The sequence below is a fragment of the Stegastes partitus genome, unplaced genomic scaffold, assembly GCF_000690725.1.
Source record: "Stegastes partitus isolate 25-593 unplaced genomic scaffold, Stegastes_partitus-1.0.2 Scaffold20, whole genome shotgun sequence".
Classification (NCBI taxonomy): domain Eukaryota; kingdom Metazoa; phylum Chordata; class Actinopteri; family Pomacentridae; genus Stegastes; species Stegastes partitus.
The window spans coordinates 1,404,346-1,427,877 of record NW_007577751.1 but is presented as its reverse complement, the minus strand read 5'-3'; the positions used below and the strand labels follow the sequence as shown (position 1 = coordinate 1,427,877).

The following is a 23,532-nucleotide window of genomic DNA, read 5'->3' as shown; positions in this document are numbered from 1 at the left end:
TTTGTTATCGATGCAGAAGATTCTCAGCAATCTCAGATTTATTTTACTTGAATCAGCAAAACAATCAGCAAAATTTATATAATACACACGATATCTATCATATATGAGTTTAAAAATATATATTTTCTTTTAAAATATGTGAAGCAAAAAGTAACATCAATTTGGAATTGACTCCTCAACTAATATGCAATGCTTCATGTGACATTTAATGGACTTTTATGAATACGGTATATGTATGCAAACAGTAGTGTGAGGAATATTGGGACTGTACGCACTTTTCCACCAAAGAACTAATCCTCTGGGGTCTGGGTCTCTGTTTTCATTTCATTGTTGCATATGATTGCTTTTTATATAAAAATGCATACATAAACCCAGTATTGTAAGATGTTAGCCACTAACTAATGCATTTTTTTTCACAACAAAGTGTGCAAGTTGAATATTTATGCTGATGTGACAACATTCATAAAAAAATAAATTAAAAAAAAAAAACAGGATTTGAAACACATGCACTCAAAAAAATATGTGGGTGTGTTTGTTTTTTTTTTAAATGTATTTTTTATATATATATATATACTTGCAGTCCCAAGTGATGAGTGAGTGCTTCTCCAGCTGCCTGCAGTGCAAGTTCAAATGTTGACATACATTTTTGTTATACGTACAGTATGTCGATAGGTATGAAATGTTTGACAGACTGTCACTCTGAGAGCAACACACAGGAAATACATTGTGCTGAGAAATTCGACTGAAGTCTGTTGAGACATAATAAATGTAAGACATTTGGATGACAATAACCCAAAATATTGAAAGAAAAAGTTAGTAAAACAATAAAACATTCATTTAAAGCATGTAAAATCTAAAAACAAATGGATGAACCAAAACAGCCGGAAGTAAAATGAGATGAAATTCAAAACCTGAGACACCCAAGGGTAAAAATGACTTCAGGTTTAGATTGTTCTGCCTGTTATTCCACGTTGCAAGTGCACAGGGAGTAAAACTGGATTTCCCAAGCTTAGTAAAAAAAAACTGCTTGCACCTGCAGAACTATGCAATCATGTGAGCATGCTCAGTAAGGGCCTCGTGAAGGAGTAATGAAAGGGCTCAGACCTAATAGTGTGTTACTGACTTTTTATAAAAGCAATAAGCCTTAAAATGGGGAGAGTAGCAAAATACATTTACTCAAGTACTAAAGTGCAGTTTTGAGCTACATGTACTTTACTTGAGGATTTCAATTTTATACTAAATTACACCTCCACTCCACCAGAGAGAAATTTTTCACTTTTTACTCCCCTACATTTATTGGTCAATTTTAGTTACTGATTAACTTTAAAAAAAAAATTGACATAATTTATAACATAGCCAGCGTTTAGTAATAGTATTTTTTTTTATTTTCCTCTAAGCTTCTCATATGGTTTAATTTTAATAAATGTTCAAATGACCCAATAATTCACCAAAAATCAAACATTAGGGGGAAAAATGAAAACTGTATAAAGAAAGTGTCTCATTTGACCAATTGTCACTATAATAGAATAAGAAGAGAGTCCACTGAGGCTGCACTAAATTCAATTGTTCGGTGTTTTTGCGGCGCCGGAAAACTTGAGCTTTTTTTTTAATGTATTAAAAAGGGGGTTCGTTGAATCCAACCTGGCAACCCTACGGGAGTCCGGTCGAGGAAAATATTGCCCACAGCAGACTACTTGGCATTAAAGACGGCTGGCGGTAGGAGCTGCGGTAACCCGCTTCCAGAATCTACAGAGCAGTTTGCTGCCAACATCAAGTACGTATTTATTTGCTTTCTTCTACCAACACAGCAGACGTCTTATCGGAATATAACACAAACGCTTTAATTGCAGCTTCGCTATTGAACGCCAAAGTTGAGCAGCTAAGGGATGCTAGCCGCACAGCACTGATACCAGCAGTGCGCTAGCTGCGCGCTAACGTTAGCTAGAGCTGCATTCAAAGGTCCGTCCAGGACGAAGGCATCTACACTTTGTGCTGCGTTTGGTCACTGCTGGCGTTGCTTTGAGATTTCAACGGCATTGATAAATCACTGCGCTCAGGAAGGTTTAGCCTCGCAAAGCTAATCATATCACGTTAGGTAATGTTAGCACGCTAACGGTAACGTAACCTCCGGACTTCAGCCAAATACGTGAACCGAGCTGCTCTCTGATGAAGGTCTGAACCTGAGACTCTATTGTGCAAGTAGTGCAAGTAAGGTTTAGGTACAAGTTTGCAAAATGTGTAAATGTGAGAGACGCTAACGTTTAATGCCGTTTTATTTCATAATCAGCTAAATTCACACACCGCTCAGCAGACTGCCTTATTTAGCTGACATTAACGCCAAGTTGGCCATTTGATGGTGGTGGAGCTCCTTTCACAAAAGATCCGGTTATTTTCTGACTTTGGACAGCTGTCTTCGAGTAAAATGTAGAAGCTACTTTGGCTTCTACAGCAGGCCAAATTGCTGAATAGAATATAACGCAAGATGCTAGCTAAGCTGCAGTAAGACAAGACAGGGATTTCAGTCTGATTAGCTAGTTACACTTAAGAGTTCCTCTTTTAATTAGGGATACGCCGGTTTCTAGTCTGACTGACATGATTGATTGACTGTGAAAATTGGCCTCTCTGACAGAAGACAAAATTATTCCATAGCGGTGCTGAGAAGTATTGTCCAATTACCCTTAAACTTATCCTCCACTGAACCTGGAGACTTGTTTGACAGTATGTAGGTTGTGGTTGTGACTAAAGCCATTGAGTGTTTTCTCGTGCATGTGTCACCTTTGTTGAAGTTGTAAAGTCATTCAATTTGGACCAACTTTTTGGTCACCACTTGAGAATTTTTGAGCACAAGTGCACCTGGCTCTCTTGAAGATTCAAGCACCATCCCTCTTGATAAACATTATGCATCCTAGTGTTTGCATGAGTGGAAGCTGCAGTGTCACTTGTTGATTGTGCTAATGCTCCTTTGACGTCTGTAGAGGTGTGGCGGAACCATGACTGTGGTGTGCCAAGTCCTAATCAAGAGGGTGTGGGTTTGTACAGCCTTTTAAGTTTCTCTTTCCAGAAAAGTGGGATCAGAAACGAAAAGTTAAATGGGGGAAACAGCTGGCCAGTAAAGTCGAGTCCAGATAGCTGAAGGTCTGCTTGAAGCATTTCTAAGACTAAAATAGATATGATTCAACCAAACAGGACGAGAGTGTAACTTTCTCTAATGTTTTAGAGATTTTCAGATTTTGCTGTAATTCTGAATATAATTCAGCAAAAAATGTTGCTATGAAGTTTAATATTTTTTGTGTTCAAATACTGTGATGTCAGACTTCCACTGTATCCAGTTTGCTGTTTAATTTACAGCATCGCACGGTGAATGGTGTAAAATTAAAAGCACATTGCAGCAAAGCAGTGTCAAACGGCCAAAAGTTTTTATTTCAGACGCAATGCTGACGCAATCAAATAACCATGTGTGTCATCAGTTTTAAGTTCGGCTGCAGAAAAACCCTAAATATTTGAGGATCGTTTTGGTCATGCAAAAAGCATACAATCAGTTTTTCAAGTGTTTGCAGTCGTCAACGGCCCGTTGAAAAGGCCCAGACCGCAAAGACGTGGTCAATATTCTGTGTTGCCTTTGTGTCATTATCACCCACCACTCCTGCAGAGGACTGAAAAAGAGGAAATACCCTTCAAAGATGTGTTACTCTGTAGCCCTGCTAACTTTTTCCTCCAAACTAAATGCAGTGTTTCTGCCAAGGACAATATTAAGTACAGATTTTTTTTTCGAGAATGCTCCACCAGACAGACAATAATTTATTGAAATCTGTTTTTCATTCATATTTTATTGCCAGAGGAAATGGATTTCATTTCATATGCATTTTTTTTTCAGCTCTTACAAAAGTGGAGGTTTAGTGTTTGTGCATTTCACTTTGTACACATGACTACAGTTACCTTTTTAATGTCTTTTTTTCTCTTCCCTTTACTTACAAGCCTAAAACAGTATTTAATCACTAGTTCTTGCAACACAGCTGAGTTTCGTTTTTTACTTTTCCCCCCACAGATTTGGATCAACTTGGTGAGAGGGGAAAAAGGGGGAAAACCCAGATTTGCCTAAATGGTGAAGTCCTGGATCTGAACCTCGTTCTTCCAGCACTCTTGCCAGTTGTGAGCCTTGTTGGCATTTTCTCCAGCAAGAAAAACTCAAACTGAAAGCTACCAGACTTGGAGCCTTTATTTGAACACCAGCCTAAATATATTCAAAGGGTAATATTGCAGTATACAGCAGAGTGGATACTTCTGTGCGACATCATGGCAAAGAAAAACAGCCAAAGGGGTATGTATTTGTTTATTAAACCTTTAAAATACATTTGCTATTTATACATCTATACTTTGTAGTACATCTGTTTAGTGGACAAACACAGAGGCTGTAAGTGAAGAAGGTTGAAGTTATAGGTAGGACATAGTTGTATATTATTTAACAAAAAATGTGTTCATAGTTGTGTTTAGCTGGAATCTAATGGAGCTGTCCTAATATTCCAAGCATGGTGTAACAGTGAATTTGAGCCGTGGATATTTACGGTGACATTAACCTACTTTCATACATGAGAAAAACAACCTTTACAAGGACTCAGCAGTTTTTTTTCTTCCTGGTCTTTAATTGGCCATAGGTTGACTTTGGACTTTACTCTGACTCGTCATGCTCAGCTGTAGGCTTTTGTTTGTCATTGTAAAGATAAATGTCCTCTGACATTTGTAGAAAAAGATTTTTTTTAAACACCTTGACTCAGCTGTTTCCTCAATGGGCCACTTTTGTTCTGCCCCTGATAAGAGAAACCCTGAGGTAGTTCCTCTTGCAAGAACGTCTTTTTGGAGGCCTTCATCGGCTGTTAGTCATTTAAATCAGATGCAGATTCTACACAGCTTTAGGCACATGTGATGAGGTTTTAAGTGCTTGCTGTTCGTGCTGGCAGCTGAAGTGGTTGTGCTTAAATACCTCAGTAACACGTCCTTCCACCTTCACCGTACTCTCATTCTGCTGGCATCTACCTTTTCATGTTGTGTGTTTGTATCCAGGAAACAAATCCATTTTTGAATGATCAAATAGGGCAGATAATTTCCTTTAATTTGCTAATGAAGATGAACTTGTCATTCATGTGTCACATTCACAGGCACAGATCTGCTGTTGTAGTTTGATTGGGATTCATAGACGACGGCAACAACAGAGGGACACTTTGTGAAGATGTGTGATTTGTTGTTTTGTTTTGCAAATGAGATTCTGCCTTGGTTTGCAAATATGCTCTGAGGCATGAACAGACAAGGGTGGAGTTTAGTTTTCACTTTATTTTTCCAGATACATCTGGGGTGGTGTTTGATACTCGCTCAAAAATGGTCATGTCCCAGGGAGGAACAGCCGAGAGGATGAAGGAGAAGGTAAGATGTTTTTTTTTACAATGCACATGACTGCCGCTGTCATTTTGCAGTACAGGGCTGAATTTGAAACATCAAATCACAAAATTTGTGATTGGCTTCTAACCTGCTTCCCAAAGTTGGACACTACTAAGCCATTTGGCATTCAGTGTCATTAACTATGAGCTCTGCACAGCAGTTTTCTGGAGAGATGCTTTCTGGCAACGGTCAACATGAGAGGGCAAGTTGTCAGAGCATGAGCAACAGTTGGAGTTTTGCTGAAGGAAAAATGTGTAGAGCGAGCCTTGATTTATCAATGTCTGACAGTTATGGAGAGAGTCAACAGCTCAAAAAATTAGGCATCTTTAAACCCTTGAAAGATGACTTTACTTGAGATTTATCGTTATATAATCTCATGACAGCGAGCCTCTTTAAAGCTGTTTATCTATAATGGAAGAACTTGAGAAAATAGGGCAGCATAGCGTTGTTCTGCAGTGTGGTAATGTTTTTACAGCAGGTTATTTGGCTTTTTGGTGTTGACTTCAGGTTTTTTTCTGGGGTTCCTTTAAAGGATGAAATATTTGTGAGCCATTACTGCTAATAAACCGACCCCAATTTTGCAAAAAGTTTCAGCTTGAGATATTTTTTGACTTTAAAAAAAAAAAAGAGATACAGGGTGAAAAATATAGATGAAAACACTTTTTCAGAAAAAAAAGCATCTAATGTGGCAGACTTTTAAGTCACATGACTGATCAGCTGTTGACATGAAAGAATAATCACAGCTTTCACGATTGAAAGCAATTTTTGGAGGGGTTACTTCATTTTTTCCTCCTCATATGTAGCAAAAGTTTTGTTTGTTTCTTCTTTATCTTTGAGGTTTTTAGTTGTTGGCAAAGAGCTGACTTTGATTCCGGCTTCTGCTACTGTTTATCACGGCCATGTGGAACGGTGCCAGTGCTGTTACCTTCTGACGACACTACGCAGCCAGTTCATTCTCTTTTCATTTTTTTTTCTTTTATGTTTCAAAATGTCACTTCAAATTTGCATGAAACATGGCTTGCGAGAAAATATTTTGTACCTTAGAAACATTTATGAAAGTTGAGTGCTTCTTGAAAATAACTAAAAGGTACAAATGTTGCACTGTATTGTTAAAAATGTTATTTGCATCAAATGTGCTACTTTATGTTTGTGTCTTTTGCTGCAAAAAAGCCTTTAAAAACTTTTGTGTGATTTCACTTAGTAGTGCAACAATAAGAATAAATGTGTACTCCTTGTGCTCCAGCTGACTGTTACTTTAATGTTTATCCACCATCGGCGTAAATTTACAGTAAATATTGAATCACCTTGTGTGTTATTTTTGCTTCTTCTCCTTCACAGATCAGCGCTGTCAGGGCAGTGGTCCCCAACAAAAGCAACAATGAGATTGTGCTGGTGCTACAGCATTTTGAGAACTGCGTTGATAAGGCTGTGCAGGCTTTCTTAGACGGTATGAGGATGTTGGTGTTTGAACTCAAAGCTCTGAACTTTGCTGTGATTACAGAATCTTCCCATCACAGTGTTGCATTTACACCTTCTGAAGAGAAGTTCTGGCATTTTGCAATGCTTCTTAATGTCTTTCCTCCACTAGAATTCCACTTATATTTCCAACGCTACCCTGTTAGTTTACTGCATTTAACTTGTTGTGGCATGCAACGCTCATTTCTTTGTCCTTCACCTTGAGAACAGCGTTTTCATCATGCATGCCATACTTCGCATTCAAAAGTCGAGCGTCATTTGCATGCTTTTAGTTTCGCGGGTATAATTATAGAACATGAGGGTTGTCCCTGTACGTCAGACTGCTTTGTTCCTTATTCAGCGGTATCTAAACAACACCCCAGGGCATTCAGATATTGAGACGTTATTACAAGGTTTTAAATCCTTCACGTGTCACAGAGTACATTCATCATCATTGTGTGGTTTACACCTTAGGCAGTGCGGTTGAGATCCTGAAGGAGTGGAATGTCACCGGAAAAAAGAAGGTGAGAACCAGAAACCCTGCTTCTTAAATGTCTTTTTGTTCAGTTAAGTTCTTATTTAAAACTAATTGTTGAACTTGTTTATGATTAAAGTACCCTCCATTAATTATAAACTGTGGTTAAATGCAGTGTTGTATGTTGCTAAAATCTAATATGACCTTAAGTATAAGTCAAAACTTGCCTGTCCCAGTATGCATTGAATTGGTTCATGTCACAGCACTGATTAGGATAGAGATAATGAACAAAGAGGATTTGAACAAAGGAGTTTGACACTGATATCTCCATGTCCAGCCCAAGAAGAAAAAGAAGCCCAAGCCTCAGCCAGAGGCCTCGGCTGAGCCCTCTCCACCTGAGGCCACATCGCCCGAGGAGAGCAAGGATGAGATGAACGGCTTTCATGCCAACGGATCAGTAATGGATGGAGAATCACTTGATTCGCTGAGTGAACAGTTGGACTCTGCCTCCCTGGATGCAGCTGAGCTGGACTCTGAACCTGCTACATCCGAAACCACCGGTAAATGCAGCAAAAATGTGATGATTAAGCCAATGGAGGAAGCAAGAGGGTTTGAGGAAGTGTTGAATTTTTAAGTTTAAACCTGCAGTGGAGAATTTCTGTGTCCCTCCTCTGGCAGTTAGGGTAAATACACAACCACTTTTGATGCTCTCGTGTTCAGTTCCTGTCATCACTGGTTGATGGAAGCATTGCTCCTATTGCGCCACCATAGGAATGTCACTATAGACACCCGATTTAAATCTCTGCTATACTGTGAAACACAGAGATATTTACCTATCACTGATGGGCTTAATTAGCATTGTGTAAACTAGTTTGGCTAAGATGTAACGGGTGTTCATTTATATGTTAAAGCCCAGCAGTCTTGCTTTAGGTTGACATGCGAGGGAGAGAATTACCGGCTTCAGTGCAGAGAGAATGGATATGTAAACATCCGTTCCTGAAGCTCGCCACTTATTTACCCTTTAAAGTAAATCTGTTCCTGGACAAATATTTATTTTGACTTCAACAATAGGACGCTCACCTTACAGGAGACAGTACAGTGTGAAAACCCTGTTTGTTTAGTCTTGTGCAACATTTTTGTAAATTGAACTTGCTCACAAAAGGGGACAGAGCGTGCAGCATCAGGTGGTATTCATGAAGATAAAACAAGTGACAACGCTGTTGTGCAATTACAGTAAAAGTATATACTCTATCAAACGTTTCAGGTTTATAATAAAATAGAAGCATAATATTGTTGTGTAATCTTTCAGTAATTGCTAGGTTTATTTTCACAAATTATTACATCAAAACAAGTTCTTCAGTGATTTGGAAGAACAGCAGAATTCAGTTGAAAAGTGATCTGCTCTGATAAAATGATGAATGGCCTGCACTTATAGAGCACTTTTCTACCTTAGTAGTACTTAAAGTGCTTTACACTGTTTCACATTCACACACCAAATGGCAGCAGAGTGCTCACCTGCCATTGAGAGCAACTTTCAATTCAAAGATATTTAAACATGTGGAAAGTACAAAAATCAAACCACCAGCCCTGCGATTTGTGGATATTTCTCTCCACTTGAGCCACAGCTGCCCAGGCCTATGAAGTAAATGCCAAAATAGAAACTTTTACAAAAGCAGTAAATCTTAAATCTATAAAATCTATAAATCTTTTGGATTTAGAGAAAGGAAGGAGTTCTCCTCAAATAGTTCACTTCTGACCCAATTTGCTCATTGATACTTAAGGCAGTTTTTTGTAGGGATAGTTAGTTTAGAAATTAGTTATTTTTGTAAAAGAGTCATTTTTTTCTTCTCACAGGTGCAGAAGCAGAAAGTCAATGTAGCGCTCCAAGTCCTGCTCCCCAGCAGGGAAGGAGGAATCACCAGGGTCCAAGAGGCAACAAGTCCCGACACAGACCAGGCTCGAACTCACATCCCCCCACTTCCTTGTTAGCAGCCACCAATGATGAGCATGGATCACCAGGAGTAAAGAAGATAGGTAAGACACTTTCAATTCAATTCAATTCAATTCAATTTTATTTGTATAGCGCATATTTACAACAACAAGTCATCTCATAGCGCTTCACAAAGGCAGAAACAGAAACACCCAACAATCCAAAACATCTGGATTCCCTATAAGCTTCAACCTCCCATCCTTCTAGTGATCTTGTCATGTATGTACTTTACAGCAAGAACACAAAAGGTGTTGACCTCACAAAATGTGTCATAGCGCTTCTTTACGGATTAAGTTTTTTGATCAGATATTAGACGTTATAGAGAAACACTTGCTTAAGTCACCTTTAATGTCTCCACTTCAGCTTCAAACATTGACCGCTCTGTGAAGGACCTGCAGAGATGCACCGCCTCGCTGACTCGCTACAGGATGGTGGTCAAGGAAGAGATGGACTCATCAATCAAGAGGATGAAGCTGACGTTTGCTGAGCTCCAGAGCTGGTATGCAAATTTACTTTCAGTCTAAAGAAGGAAAGACCCTGGACACTTCTCTTGGTTTAGCATCACAATTCATAATTTATCATGCATTATCTTTAAATTGTGATGCTGAGCAAGAGCAGTGTGTAGGATCCTCATTTCTTGAGAGTAAAGCCTTACTTATCTCTTTAAAAAATGTCAGTTCATTGTACAATGTGCCTGTAGTCACAGCCATAGCTGAATCTTGACATGACGGACTTGAACATGTTTAAAGGTGAGGTTAAAAAAACACCCTTTAGGTTGTTGCTACTGCAAGAATTTTCTCAAGGCACCAAAAACCTTTTGAGGAATGTATGAGCTAAATCTGCCTTTAATCAGAAAATCTCTACCCTTTAATACTAAACTTAGTTCCCATACAATAGTTTGAAGTGTAGAAAGAGTTTCAGTGTGAGTTTACAGGGCTCACTCTGATTTGTCACCACAGCGGCTACAAAAACATTTCACGGGTTCAAAATTTTGAGCTGGAACTCAAAATGACCCGCAAATCAATCAATCAATCAATCAATCAATCAAATTTTATTTATATAGCGCTTTTCATGTACAACAACAACAACGCAAAGTGCTTTACAACATTTAAAAACAACAAAGCATTTAAATGTTTTCGACTGACGTGTAAAACGAGGATCGGGACTCGGAACAGTTCCCAAGGCGATTCTCAGATCTTAAGGTTCAGGTGAACCAGCTAATTTTTAAAGGTGTGAGAGTCAAAATGAAAACGAGATGGGAGCACAAACAAATCAGTGGTTGAGAACATCGGCAAAAGAAGGACAGAAACGGTTTCATGGCTGTTACACTCGAAAGCTGGATTATGCTGCTCAGTGCTGCATGTAAGCAAATGTTAAATTTTAGATCAAAACACAACAATGAGACAAAGGTAGAGACGGAGTTTTGCTTTTATTTTACATCATTTATATGTAAATGGCATATAAATATATTTAGCATCATTTTTATATCTACAAGTAAACAGAGAATTGCTACAACAGATGCAGTTGTCACAGTTCAACAATATTTCAGGATGTGAACCATGTGATGACATGTTCATTTAAGGTAACGACTGAAACTCTCAGCTGAGTCTGTTGAGCTGCTTGAATGAACATATTAGGTGCCTTGAAGAGGAATTTCATTTCTCTTGCTCTGTGAGACAATTGTGGTAGCAACACTGTGCTGAAATGTGCGACAAAAAGTCTGATTTTGCATCAACCGATGAGCCTGCTTGAGGGCCACATCTGGAAGGTTACATTTTTCGTCTAAGGTTCACAAAGACATTTATCTCAGCAGAAGCCTAGTTTTAGTTTAAAAGCAGAAATAAAAATCTTTAATTGACAGTCACGTCTGCATATGTCTCCTTTTCACTAATTTATTACATTCAGCTTAAACATCAGTCACACCACAGTAAATACAAAGAGAACATGGACTGTGTTGTGTCCTTGTGGATGAAAACTAGTTTTAAACTTTAAAGAACCCTTCCTGTTCTTCCGATGCTGTTGTAAAACAAACAGGAATTTTCAAAAGGGACTTACGTTTCTATTTCGGGTTCTCTGGTTCCAAAGTTCTGGGACAATGGTACTGAAAAGGGCTGGACTAGGGCAGTGCAGGTGTTGCTGCATTTTTATAGGGTCATTGAGCACAGAGGGCATTTTTCTCACCTTTGTCCTTTTTAATGACACAGCTTTGCATAATAGGAAACAGACTCTTGAATATGTTGAACCTCCTGTAGTTTTTACAGAGTTTCTGGTGTAACAAGACGAATATTATAGACTACCTGGAAACAAGATGCACTGTAAAAAGATTTAGCGCACTTTCAAATGGCAAGGCGTTGAACATTTATGCGTACCGTAGTACGTGTATTGTAGTAGTTTGTCTTTAATATTGAATTAGTAAATATATACTTGTAGAAATAATTGTATCCTTTAATTTCTGAAAGATGTAATTCATTTTACAAAACTGACTTCTTTAAAAAGCCTAAAATTGACTAAAAACAATAATACACAGAGATAGATTTGTGTACTCGATTTGTGTGACTTATTCAAGTCATAATTCTCTGAATTCAGCCTCTTAAAATGTTCTGCTTTGTTTCCTCCTCTGTGAGAGTATGCTGAATATCTATGGGTTGTGAAGAAAAAAGCACATTTGAGGATGTCTTTTTGGGCTTTAGGAAACTGATCAGCATTTTATAGACCAAACAAGGAATCGATCAAGAAAGTTGACAGATTAATCAACAGTGGAAATAGTCTTTACTTGTCACACTGCAGTATGTTTGGACTGTTGCTTTCAAACCAGTGCAGTGAAAAAAGGTTTGTCCACTTTAGCTTGTTCACTGAGTAGCTTACAGATAGCAATAGGATATATCAGATGAGCCAGTTTAGGTATTAAAAATTGAGCAGGATGAGGTGACATTATTGATTGTTAAGATGAGAATTTGCTGATTTGGTTTGCTTGCGCTTAATAAGTTGCTCACTGGCTATTTGGTTGTAGATTATCAGGAGTTAATTCTAACTGGGCCTTTGAAAAGGAGCATCTGTATCCGCTCCAAAACTACAACTTGTCAGAAAAATACAAGGTTTAAGAGAAACACTTAACACTAAGAAAATGTTTTCTTTACATTTATATTCTCTCTCTCTGTAGTTAGTAAAATGCTGAAACTTGATGATCAGGATATCCATTTAACTCCACTCTGAGCTCCCCACTGGCTTATAGACATTTTATTGCTTTCTTAGTTCAACAAAGATAATAGACAGATTGGTTTGTTAGTGTTCAACACCTACAAATCCCATGATGCTCTTACTGCTCATCTGTCGCTAAGGCTACCATTGTTGCAGAAGGCTACAAGGGTTTTTCTTGGCTCAGGGTGGACCTTTGGGGCAGTTGACTACACATAACAGGGAGCACGGTCGGCCCGCTTACAGTACAAGCAATGAGTCTGTGTTATTTGATGGAAATCTGTGCATTTGCTGGTTACTTCTGAACATTTTATAAACAAACATGTTCTTGAGTTAATGAAAGCTCATTTACCAAAACTGATTGGATGAAGTGATTTATTTATTTATTTTTTTTTATCCAGTTGTCATTATTTTCATGATTTTCCTTTGACCCTTTGCATTGTCTCCCACTAACTTTTTTTGTGCAACATCCTCTTTTGATTAATGTTACAATATCGTTTTTCTTATTTTAGAGTGAAAAAAGCAGAACTAACCCTCTCCTCTCTTTTTTCTAGTTTAATGGACAGAGAAGTGACTCTACTGGCAGAGATGGACAAAGTGAAAGCTGAAGCAAGTAAGTACTGTATTTTTCAGCTTTTAGACCGAACTCTGCTTGTCACATACCACCTGGGAGCTGCTGGTATTCTTCCCATAATATGATCACCTGACTCAAGGGCCTGAAAAATCTGACCTAAATCACTTCCACAGGTAGTAAAAGAGATTGTTGTGGAACAGCAAGTCCCAGTTTCCTCAAAACTGCAGTGGTGCCCTTGGGGTCCTGATAAACCTAGAGCATTCCTCTGTGTGTGGTGTGTGTGTGTGTTGTTAGTGTGTAACATGACAGAGCAGGACTGCATATTTGTACAAGTAGGCCATTCTCTCTTATTCTGTCCCCTCAGTGTACAGTGTTGTGTGTTCCAGGCCTGGAAAAAGTGAATAGTGTCAGGTGTCAAGGGAGACTCAATGCTGTCTTTGTGCAAGGTGTGTGGTGAATTGAGAGGAAAGCAAAGAAACTCTAGTACTTCTTCATCAATACAAAAGACCCGTCTCCTCAAAATTTACCTTCCACTAATCTCCTTTCTGTGTTGCATTTGTGTAAACTCATGTTACGCCCATTTGTTCTCCTGAAGTGAGCGATACAGCCGATATAAATGTGGATTTGTCTCATGCAAATCATTGTTTGTACAAACCAAAATATGGTGATTGTCATTCATCCTGGCTATGAGACTGTAAGTACTAGTAGAACTAACAACCAGCATTCCTGGGGCTGCAGCTTTTTGAAAATAATGATTGAAATTGCATTATGGCCAAGTCACAGCTTCAATCTTTTACTAAAGGTGAAATGTGTCACAACATACAATAAATACAAAGCGCTGTTCAACCGGCCTACAAATCACATTATTGGTGCCTGCTTGGTTGACATGGACAGCAGCAAAATGACTTTTTTTTGTTGTTGTTTTGGTTAAAAAAAGAAATGAAAAAAAAAAGAAAAACAATGTACCATACAAAATACAATTCCCACTATAATCTCATGTCAAAATAATTGCAATTTCTTCCCCCCCATATCATTCCACTCTACTTGCGTAACATTTCTCTCACGGTGACATGCACACATTATTTATTTTGTCCACTTAAGAGTCATAAATCCCAAAAATCAACACAATGAAATTTATAGTTTGTCTTGTCCCAATCCTAAAGCAATTACTTATTGTTTGGCTTCAGACTTGTGGAAGACATAACACATGAAGATATTTAACTACGTAGTAAATCACTTCATAATTAATTGGACATCACTGGTCAGAATGTGGGCTGCAAGGTGGCCTGGTGGTTATCACTGTTGCCTCGCAGCAAGAAGATCGCTGGTTCGCATCCCGGTGAAGACACCCGGGATCTTTCTGCGTGGAGTCTCCATGTCCTCCCTGTGCAGCGTGGGTTCTCTCCGGGTTCTCCGGCTTCCTCCCACAGTCCAAAAACATGTTGAGGTTAATTGGTGATTCTAAATTATCCGTAGGTGTGAATGTGAGTGTGCTTGGTTGTCTGTCTCCAAGTGTGATAGACTGGCGACCTGTCCATGGTGTCTCCTGTCTTCGCCCTAAGTCAGCTGTGATAGACTCCAGCCCCCCCATGACCCTAGTTAGGATTAAGCGGTGTATAGATGATGGATAGATGGTCAGAATGAAATCTTAAATGGTGTTCACATAAACCTGGTTCACATCTGTTAAAGTTCATATTTTTTGCTGCTGTGTTTCAGTGGTGATTTTGGACTCCCGGCAGAAGAGAGCGGAGGAGCTCAAGCGGCTGACGGATCGGTCGGCCTCCATGTCGGAGGAGCAGCTGACTGAACTGCGTGCAGACATCAAGGTATCTGCACAAGACACAAGCACCGCTGCTCCACTTCAACAACGTCTGTCTGTATCTCACTATAGTTTATGACTAAACTGATGAAAAGAGAAATAGGTGGTAATTGGTAATGCATAATTGAAAGCAAAATTGTGTTGTCTGTTTCAAGGTGACATTAAGCCAAAAAAAAAATAAAAAATTATTAATTTACTGAAAACAGGCTGGTTATGATTAGTTGCCTCTCTTCTTGTTGCAGCACTTTGTGAGTGAACGTAAATACGATGAGGACCTTGGTAAAGCTGTGAGATTTACTTTTGATCTGGACCCACTGAAGACGAGCATCTTGGGCTTTGGATCAGGTACTGCTTCCTGTTTATCTTCAATCTATTTGTGCAAAGACTATGAACCCTTTCCCCTCCCTCTCTGCCGACTGAAACTAAACACTTTTTTCAACCAAAGTGTAACATCTGGTTTCTCAGATGTTTATAATGTCACGTCTGAAACAAATACAGCAGACTGGAAGTGATTTATGAACTAATAATCACGATGTGCAAGAAATGTGAGCCATGTTAAATGACCTAGAGAGGAAATGTATTGAGTGTGCACATCACCCAGTGAGTCTCTGCACATTTTACTCATTAAAATATGAAACACTTGCATTCAACTTTAACCTGTGGACAGTAATCTGCAGCTGACTCAGCCAATGCCAGATGTGTGGAATGAAAACAACTTTACCTGATTGTTATAGGAGTGCAGGGCTAAATCAGAGTACTACTTTAACTTCTCTGCTGCTCTCATGGTTTGAAAATATAGCAGAACAATAAACAAGCTCTGGGGAGATCACAGACGAACAGACACCAGAGAAAGGTCGATTTGCAAACAGAATTTGAGACATTATGAGTTTGGCTCCAGTGGTAATGTTTGCTCGCCAACTGTTTCAGATGTCAGAAGTTTTGTTTAATCAAATGATTGACTCAGCCTGTCCTTGGTGGGTGGAGCTCTACATACGTCATAGGAAAGCATTATCTAACACAGGGGTTGGCAACCTTAAACACTCAAAGAGCCATTGGGACCCATTTCCCACAGAAAACAAAACACCTGGAGGCACAAAACCCTTTTGACATCTAAAATGAAGGTAACACTGCATATATCATTTTTTTGTTTTGTTTTTTTACCTTTATGCTATGTATAAAAAAAACTACCGGGTGTTGCATTTATGAAATCAATGAACTGCTACAGAGAAAACATTTTATTTCTGCAACAAAAACATTTTGAACTCTGGAAAAAAGATTCTGGGTTGAAGGTTACTTTCAAATAAAATACGCAGTGTCTATTTGAATCCTCCTTGTATATCTGAAATAAAACTTAAATTATCCACCTGCAGCAAAGTAAAAACGACGTGTGGTTGTCCTGCTGATCGCCTGTGAGCACTTTGGGACGGGGAGGAGCTCACAGCAGCACCACTGCTCGCTGAGGGACAGTAATTGCAGACCGATACGTGTTTTCACATCAGAGTCTCCAAAACACCAGAAAAGTCTCCAATAACACCAGAAAGAGTGGCTGGATTTGTCGCTAGTCGCTTTTGACAAAAAAAAAAGTCACCAGAGGATTTGAAAAGTCGCCAGATTTAGCGAGAAAGTCAGCAAGTTGGCAACACTGCACATGCTGGCGGGTGTCGCACACCAGCGGTTGTGATGCATATTTTGAGCGACAAAAAATTAAACATGATTTATTTTAATGTTACAAGATCACCATAGTCTTCAAATATAGAATTACATTTTAAGAATGAACGAACTATAACAAAATAAATTTAAATTAAATGCTGATTATTTTTTTTCCAAAGCCACAAGGAGCAGCAAAGGCATGAAAGAGCCACATGCGGCTCTGGAGCAGCGGTTTGCCGACCCCTGGTCTAAGACCACTGTTTTATATGACAACCACAGATGTTAAAGGTACCGAAGAGACAGAGCTTCCTAAAGTACCAAATACAGATAGGTAAAGGAGGCTGTTCTGGGTTTTTCCGGAGGTGTTACAAGGTAGACACTCTTAAAAAAATCACAAGTAAAAGCTATGAAAAAATTTTGTAACCCCAAAGGTAGTGGTTGTAGTATGACACTTGTTCTGTCCTTGCCTCAAAAAGCTGGAAAACATCCAGCCAATTGAGTTGCTGCATCTATACGAGCACAATTTCTTGAATGTGGGTGTGCATAGTAAAAGATACCCTGCAGTGGAAAAACAATGCTATTTAAACCTTATTTTGGGGCAAAGTTACCCACATTTTTAATCAGTTTTGACTGGTGATTGTACAGATTATATGCCCCAGTGACTATTAAAATTGCAATGATGGCTCTCTCCCCATTCAGTCTGATAGAGACTTGATCTTGTTGTCCAAAAATATCTGCCCTGAGGAGTTACCATAATGGCAAGACTTGCTGTCGGGGGAACTTTGATTTTACAAAACTATTTAATCTCCTGCTTCATTAGGGGTTGTGCGGTTAGTGACTCACCTTGTGGTTTCTCTCACAGTTTACCATCCACGTACAGGCTACTCAAATCGATCCCGCTGCAGCTCCACGTCATCTTCTGTCGCCAGCCCCAGCCTGCTGGAGACCCCTCCCCCCACCCAGATGCAAAGCCCCTCCACTGAAACCCGCCCTCCGCCAACCAAACAGGTCAGCACTCGTTTGTCAGATATTCAGGTCGTGAAGCAGCCCTGTAGCTCAAAGATGTCCATCTACTTCACTGACTGACTTTGAATTGTTCTCTCAGATTTTCCAAGGAAACAGGCGCACCTTCCAGGGACAAGGGTATCACTCGGGGGGGCAGCGGTATAACGGCGGTTCCTACCATGACCGGAACGTTGGCCGGGCTAATCACCGCTATCAGGGCGACGGCGGCTCTTCTGGTCCTACGTCGCAGCACTCCAACAGCTCGAGAGGTCCCTCCCACTCCTCCACGTCCTCCCACAACCAAGACCGACCTTCTCACAACGGGCTGCCCCAAAGGCTTCCGCGAACACACTGCCCTTGACATTGGAAATCACCTGCTCAATCAAACCCACCTACTAACCCTTGCACTCCCCTCCTCTCTCCGTACCCTCCCCCAACCCAACACGCTCTCCCCCTCCACTAACTCCTTTCAATGAAGAATAGAATACAAGTTTACATATTTCCGTCAGTCGAGCTGTGGCGCCGCCTCTCTACATTAATCCATTCATCCTTCAAACTTGAAAAGCTCTCACTGTTCTGTAATCGCTCTTCCTTTCCATTTCCCCCTCCTGGTTAAGGTAACAGCTTCTATCTTTAGGCCCCCTTTGAGAGATCCCATTGCTATGCTGTTGTCAGTCTCTGTTATTAGTTTTTGCAGTTAAACAGTCTGCCAGAGACTGACATGATTACTTGCAACAATTTGTGCACTATTGAAGATGAACTCTTAGTACTTTTCTATTTTTGCTGTGGGTTTGTCAGCTCTCTGATTTGATCGTCAGATCTTTTTTTTTTTTTTTTTCTCCTTGTCTCCCAGAACCATTTCAATGCCTTCACCGTGGAAAGTGCTGTGAAAGTGCAAAAGTAGTTCTAGCATTAACAGGGATTTCTGTCATCAGAGAAGTAGACATGCAATCAACACTACAGACTGTCGTTAGTCTTTGCAAGGTAAAAATGAGACATATCAAACTGTAATCCAGAGCTTTTCGTATGGCTGCTACAAAGAGTAGGGAACTTGTTAACGCTAGGACTTAGATATGTTTAAGAGCAACTCTGTAGACACAGATGTTGCTCTCTTAAAGGAGTAGTTTAGCATTTGTAAATACTCTCATTCCTTCTTTTTGTTGAGAGTTAAATGGGTACATAACACCAAACTCATGCCTGTAAATATGAAGCTAGATCCAGCAGCTGGTTAGCTTAGCTTAGCACAAAGACTTGAAATGGGGAAAAACTGTTTTGTTTCCTCTCCTAATGTCACAAATTGCTTCTGTAAATCTCACTAATTAACACATTCTGTTTTATTTGTTTGTTTTTGTGCAAAAACCAAAGTATAAAATCTACAAGTTGTAATTTTATGGAGGGTTGGGTGTGAAGGGAAACAAGCTTCGTTGTTACTCGTTTCCAGCCTTGATGCTAAGCTAGTCAGCTGCTGCCTATATCTTCATATTTACCAAACACATGGGAGTGGCGTCCATGTTCTCATCTAACTCTGCAAGAAAGTGAATAAGCGCTTTTTCCGAAATGTCAAACTATTCCTTTTTATTATTGCCTAAGGCAGTGATGTATCACCCTCCCACTGGCCGACGGGGTTGTCATGTGTGCTGATGTTCTCGGCTTGCTGTCCGTTATTTTATAACTAAGAGAGGGCTCATTACCTTTTGTAGAATAATGTTAAAAAGCTCAACAAAGAAACTCCTTTGTTGTGCACATGTTTCGTAGTTCTGAACATTTACTCAGCTGGATTTTCTTCCACACGTGCAGTTTCTTCTTTGTGTTTTGTTATATGCACACAAATGGCATCTTAATGTCGTGCTTGCCTTTAGTCACAGACTTCACATTTGCCTTTCTAGAAACATGGATGTCTGCATCATGACGGCTTTCTAAATAGATGGTACTTGTAGAGCAGACGTGCGATTTATAAATATGTGAGAAAATAAGGTGCAAGATCTTTTCTTTCCCTTTTTATATCCCCACTTTATCCATCTGTGGAAGTAAAACTGATCAAATTGATGAATGCATTGGAGGGTTGTATTGATTTCACCGATCTGGTTTTCCTGTGGCTGCCAAGCAGTTGCTGCAAGGCTGTTGTTGGGGTTCAAATTCATCCTAGTGTCAGTTTGTGAACAAAAAGCTGATGAATACCTCATTGCTGATCCTTTGACATGGCCTGCTTTGGGCCGTTTTCTCGCTGTGGGCTCTTATTAAGGGACTGGGACCCCTGGTGGCTCCTCAGCTCTTTATCTTCTTGTAGTTATGTACATATGCGGAGCTGCAAGGCTGTGGTGGAAAACTGGTTGTTACATTATTGCTGCATCTTCTTCATAATGTGTTGTCTTCCTTTGAGCAGAGTTTTTGAAAAAAAAAAAAAGGAAAAAAAAAAAGAATTTAAATGTTTTCTTTCCCCAGTTTTTGATTCTTCACGAGTTTTCTCATCATAGGGAGATTTTTTTTTTTATTATTTGCGCTAAAAGATTAGGGAATATTGCGGAGAAAAGAGTGCAAAGAATGCTGCTTGGCTTTCTTGTTCAATGTTAGTATAAAGCTTAGCAGCCAGTAGAAACAGGTGGCCCCATTTAGGGCTCTTTCCTCCAACATGTAGACAATGGTCCAGGATGGTTCCACAGAAATGCTCTGAGGTGACAGCTTTTAGCACAGTTGGGGCTAAAGGAATAGTGTGAAAACACTTCTGATAAAGTACAGGAGGGGTGATCAAAAAATTCCAAGACTGCGCCTATAGAAATTGAACTGTAGCACACTTAAATTTGGCTGTCGTCAACATTGAGGCTACAGTGTGCAGCGATCCAACACTTACAACTCTCCCTGGAAGTTCCTTCTGTAAACATGTCGGCATCATCTGTGCTGGGTGCTGAGAATATAACGATCTGTGACCCTTCTACTTAAATTTCAGTTTGGAGAAGATGAAGACGTCGCAGGGCGACAAAACTAGTGAGTAGGGCAATTGGGAAGCAACAATTGTGTTGTTGAAGCCAATAAACCTGTGTGTAATTACTGGAGACACTGCAGATCATTGCTCTCTCAGTCACCTCAGGATGTTACAGTAGAACTCTGCCTTGAGAGTGTGACTCTGGTGGAATAATTCTTCATGCGCAACCATGTGAATGTTGAAGAAAACCATGACCATGCTCTTGGTCTTGAATCTTCTCTGGTTTTGGAAACCCCTAACCCTTTTCCACTGTGAAACCTTCTGCTTCTTCTCTTGGTGTTGGCTGCAGACCAGCCTCTCATCTCCAGTGATGATCCTCAACATGAAAGCTGCATCATTCTGCTGACTGACTTAGAATTTGATGTTCTCTTCTCTGCTCTAGTTTCCACCAGTGGTCACAAAAACATGAAACATGGGTCCCCGCTTTTGATGATGCAGTTTCATTTGGTCTCCTGACAGTTGCTGCTCGTTCAGGTTGCACACGTGTGACCACGACATGCTTCATGCACCACAAACAGTCCCAGAACTTTTTGATCACCTCTCGTAAAACTCACCTCTGCGTGGTTTGTCAAAGTGTGTTTTTGATTGTGGAACTGGCTCATTGTCACCCCTTGACCGATGGGAAGAAAAAAAGAAACACTGGTCACAGCTGTGGTTGTGTTGCACCAGTAGCACAGTGAGTGTTTTCAGCCTTCTGGCATCAGGAGGCAGCAATGAGCCACTCGTTTGTTTTAAAAAAAAAAAAAAAAAAGAACTACTCACAGCTGCTTCCCTGAGCTTTTCTGTTGCACCGTCCTCACCGGTGCTAAGGAACTGCTGTTTTCTGTCCAAATGTAACAAAATCCTTCTACCAGCACCTCTAGAGCTCATTAATCATCACATAATACCTCCTGTGTATACTGTGTACAATAACCAAAGTGTGAAAACATTAGTTTGCTGTTTGAAGGAGGTCAACCACAAGCAGGAACTTGAAATCTCCTCTGTTTGCCTGGCCAAACGCCTCTGATAGTTAGTAGTGCCGTACATAGCACCCCATATAAGGGTGAATTGTCATTTTTACACTTTATACATGACATAAAGATTTGATGTGTCGATTAGTGAACATCTGAGGTGCTGGTAGGTGGCTTTTGTTGCAGTCAGACTCGCTCAAACTAAGCACAGCTTGACAAGGCAGCAACTTGGTGTATTTTACAGTGTTTCCTCGTATGTGTTTGCAGAGGTGGCAGGTAGGCTCCACTATTACAAAGAGCTTTATAGACTGAAGTTGTACCAAGTTCTACAACTTTCCTCCAACAGTTGTCCTCTGCGTACGGACGGTGAGCTGCAGTTATGAACTGATAAAGCGGTAGGACAGGTGACAAACTGTTCAGCCTTTATTCCAACACATCGCTTCTGTTCGACGTGCTGAATTCAGACAGTGATTTTCTCATCGGCAATGCTGTCCGTCTCTCTTTAGCCACGTCTTCTTTAGTTTTACATTCCAAATTGTAGGGATATTAGTTTATCGCCAAAGAAATAATCTCGTCCTGTTTAAAACTGCTGCCCCCCCCCCCTTTTTTTTTTTCCCCCTTTCCTTGGCCTGTAAAGAATTCCAAAGGGGATAAATCCAACAGTTCACTTTTTCTTCTTCTTTCTATCCCACTTTATTGCCGATTCCTTACTGTATATACATATATGTAGCTATATAATTTTGTGCTCACATGGGGCATTTTGTATGTGATATTCATAGTAGGCATAATGGAGGTTAAAACACCTAGTTCATTCATTTTTTTCCAGTAGACCTTGTGTCCTTCAAAACTTTTCTGAGACAACTGTAAACTCAAGTGCCTTTTCTTGTCTCCCACCGATTCATCGACACCCCCTCCACCAGAGTATGGACCAAAGACATCGACCGTCCCTGACTGCCCAGCCCTCTCTTTCTCCCTCTCACTGAATGGCACACTTTTCATTTACAACAAATAAACCGTTTGCAATACCGACTTTGTATGTTTGTTTTTTGTTTGTTGTTAAAATCACACAGAATTGAAGGCTTGCTGTTCATCATGCTGCATGTGAGTAGAGCAAGAGCTGAAAAAAACAATGAGATTTTATGGCTTCATATGTGACAAAGAAAACGATCCTGGGATATCAAGTTGTACAGCTTCAGGGGTTGAAGTCACTCATCGGCGTATTGTGTTTCTTTAACTCTCTGTATGCTGCCAGTCACTAGTCCTTTTAAACTGTAATTATGCTAATTAGTGGCTGAAAGGTTTAAAACCAATGACAGTTCTTTGTAAGACAATAAATACCACATGTGAAGATATTACATGTGTTCACAGGACCAGAAACATCCAGCAGAGGGCACTGTTACATTTCAAATCACTAAAATGTGATTTAGAGGGAGATTGGATAAGAAACCCAACATAAAAAAAATCTGTTAAAAGTTGAGGGTTGTGAATACAAGACTATAAGTAAAACTACATAAATATTAGATGAGCAGCATGTTACTGTCGCAGCTGGTTTTAACTATGTTCTAAAGTAGACCAGGGTTGTCAACCCAGGGCTCAGGCTCCTCCAAAGGGTCTCAAGATAAATGTGAGGGGCTGTGATTTGGTTATTACAACCGGAAAAGCAAAATAACCAAGTTAGGCAGCATAAATCAGTTTTAATTATTATTTAGTTATTTTTCTAAGCACTGCTTTGTTAAATATTAAACATATTTTTACTATTTGTTTTTAGTGAAACCACCAGTGAAGGTCAGAGCTGAAATGTCTCTTTAGTGGAGCTATTAACAATGTAGTGACATCTGAGACATCACAACGAGCCCAACGAGACAGTCCTTTTGGTCACAAGCCAAAAAACTGAAATATGCTCTCTTTACTATGCATTACATTTTATAAATATCCTTGCCTTTTTATTTAAATGTACATTTTCTTGTAGTGGTTCTAATTTTTAAGATTGTTAAAGGTGGAGTCTGTGA

The 23,532-nt window shown here is 39.7% G+C and overlaps 1 protein-coding gene across 1 annotated transcript; it reads left to right on the top strand.

Annotated features, from left to right (window-relative positions):
• The first annotated feature begins 1,689 nt into the window (after nucleotides 1-1,689).
• On the top strand, nucleotides 1,690-22,552 carry spats2 (spermatogenesis associated serine rich 2). The gene is made up of 13 exons (XM_008293705.1): nucleotides 1,690-1,774; nucleotides 4,046-4,318; nucleotides 5,336-5,415; nucleotides 6,769-6,877; nucleotides 7,360-7,409; nucleotides 7,698-7,920; nucleotides 9,215-9,394; nucleotides 9,714-9,849; nucleotides 13,100-13,158; nucleotides 14,836-14,945; nucleotides 15,181-15,283; nucleotides 17,451-17,596; nucleotides 17,694-22,552. The coding sequence occupies exons 2-13, from the start codon at nucleotides 4,294-4,296 to the stop codon at nucleotides 17,952-17,954; spliced, it is 1,482 nt and encodes a 493-aa protein (XP_008291927.1). The 5' UTR covers nucleotides 1,690-1,774; nucleotides 4,046-4,293; the 3' UTR covers nucleotides 17,955-22,552.
• Nucleotides 22,553-23,532: the final 980 nt, after the last annotated feature.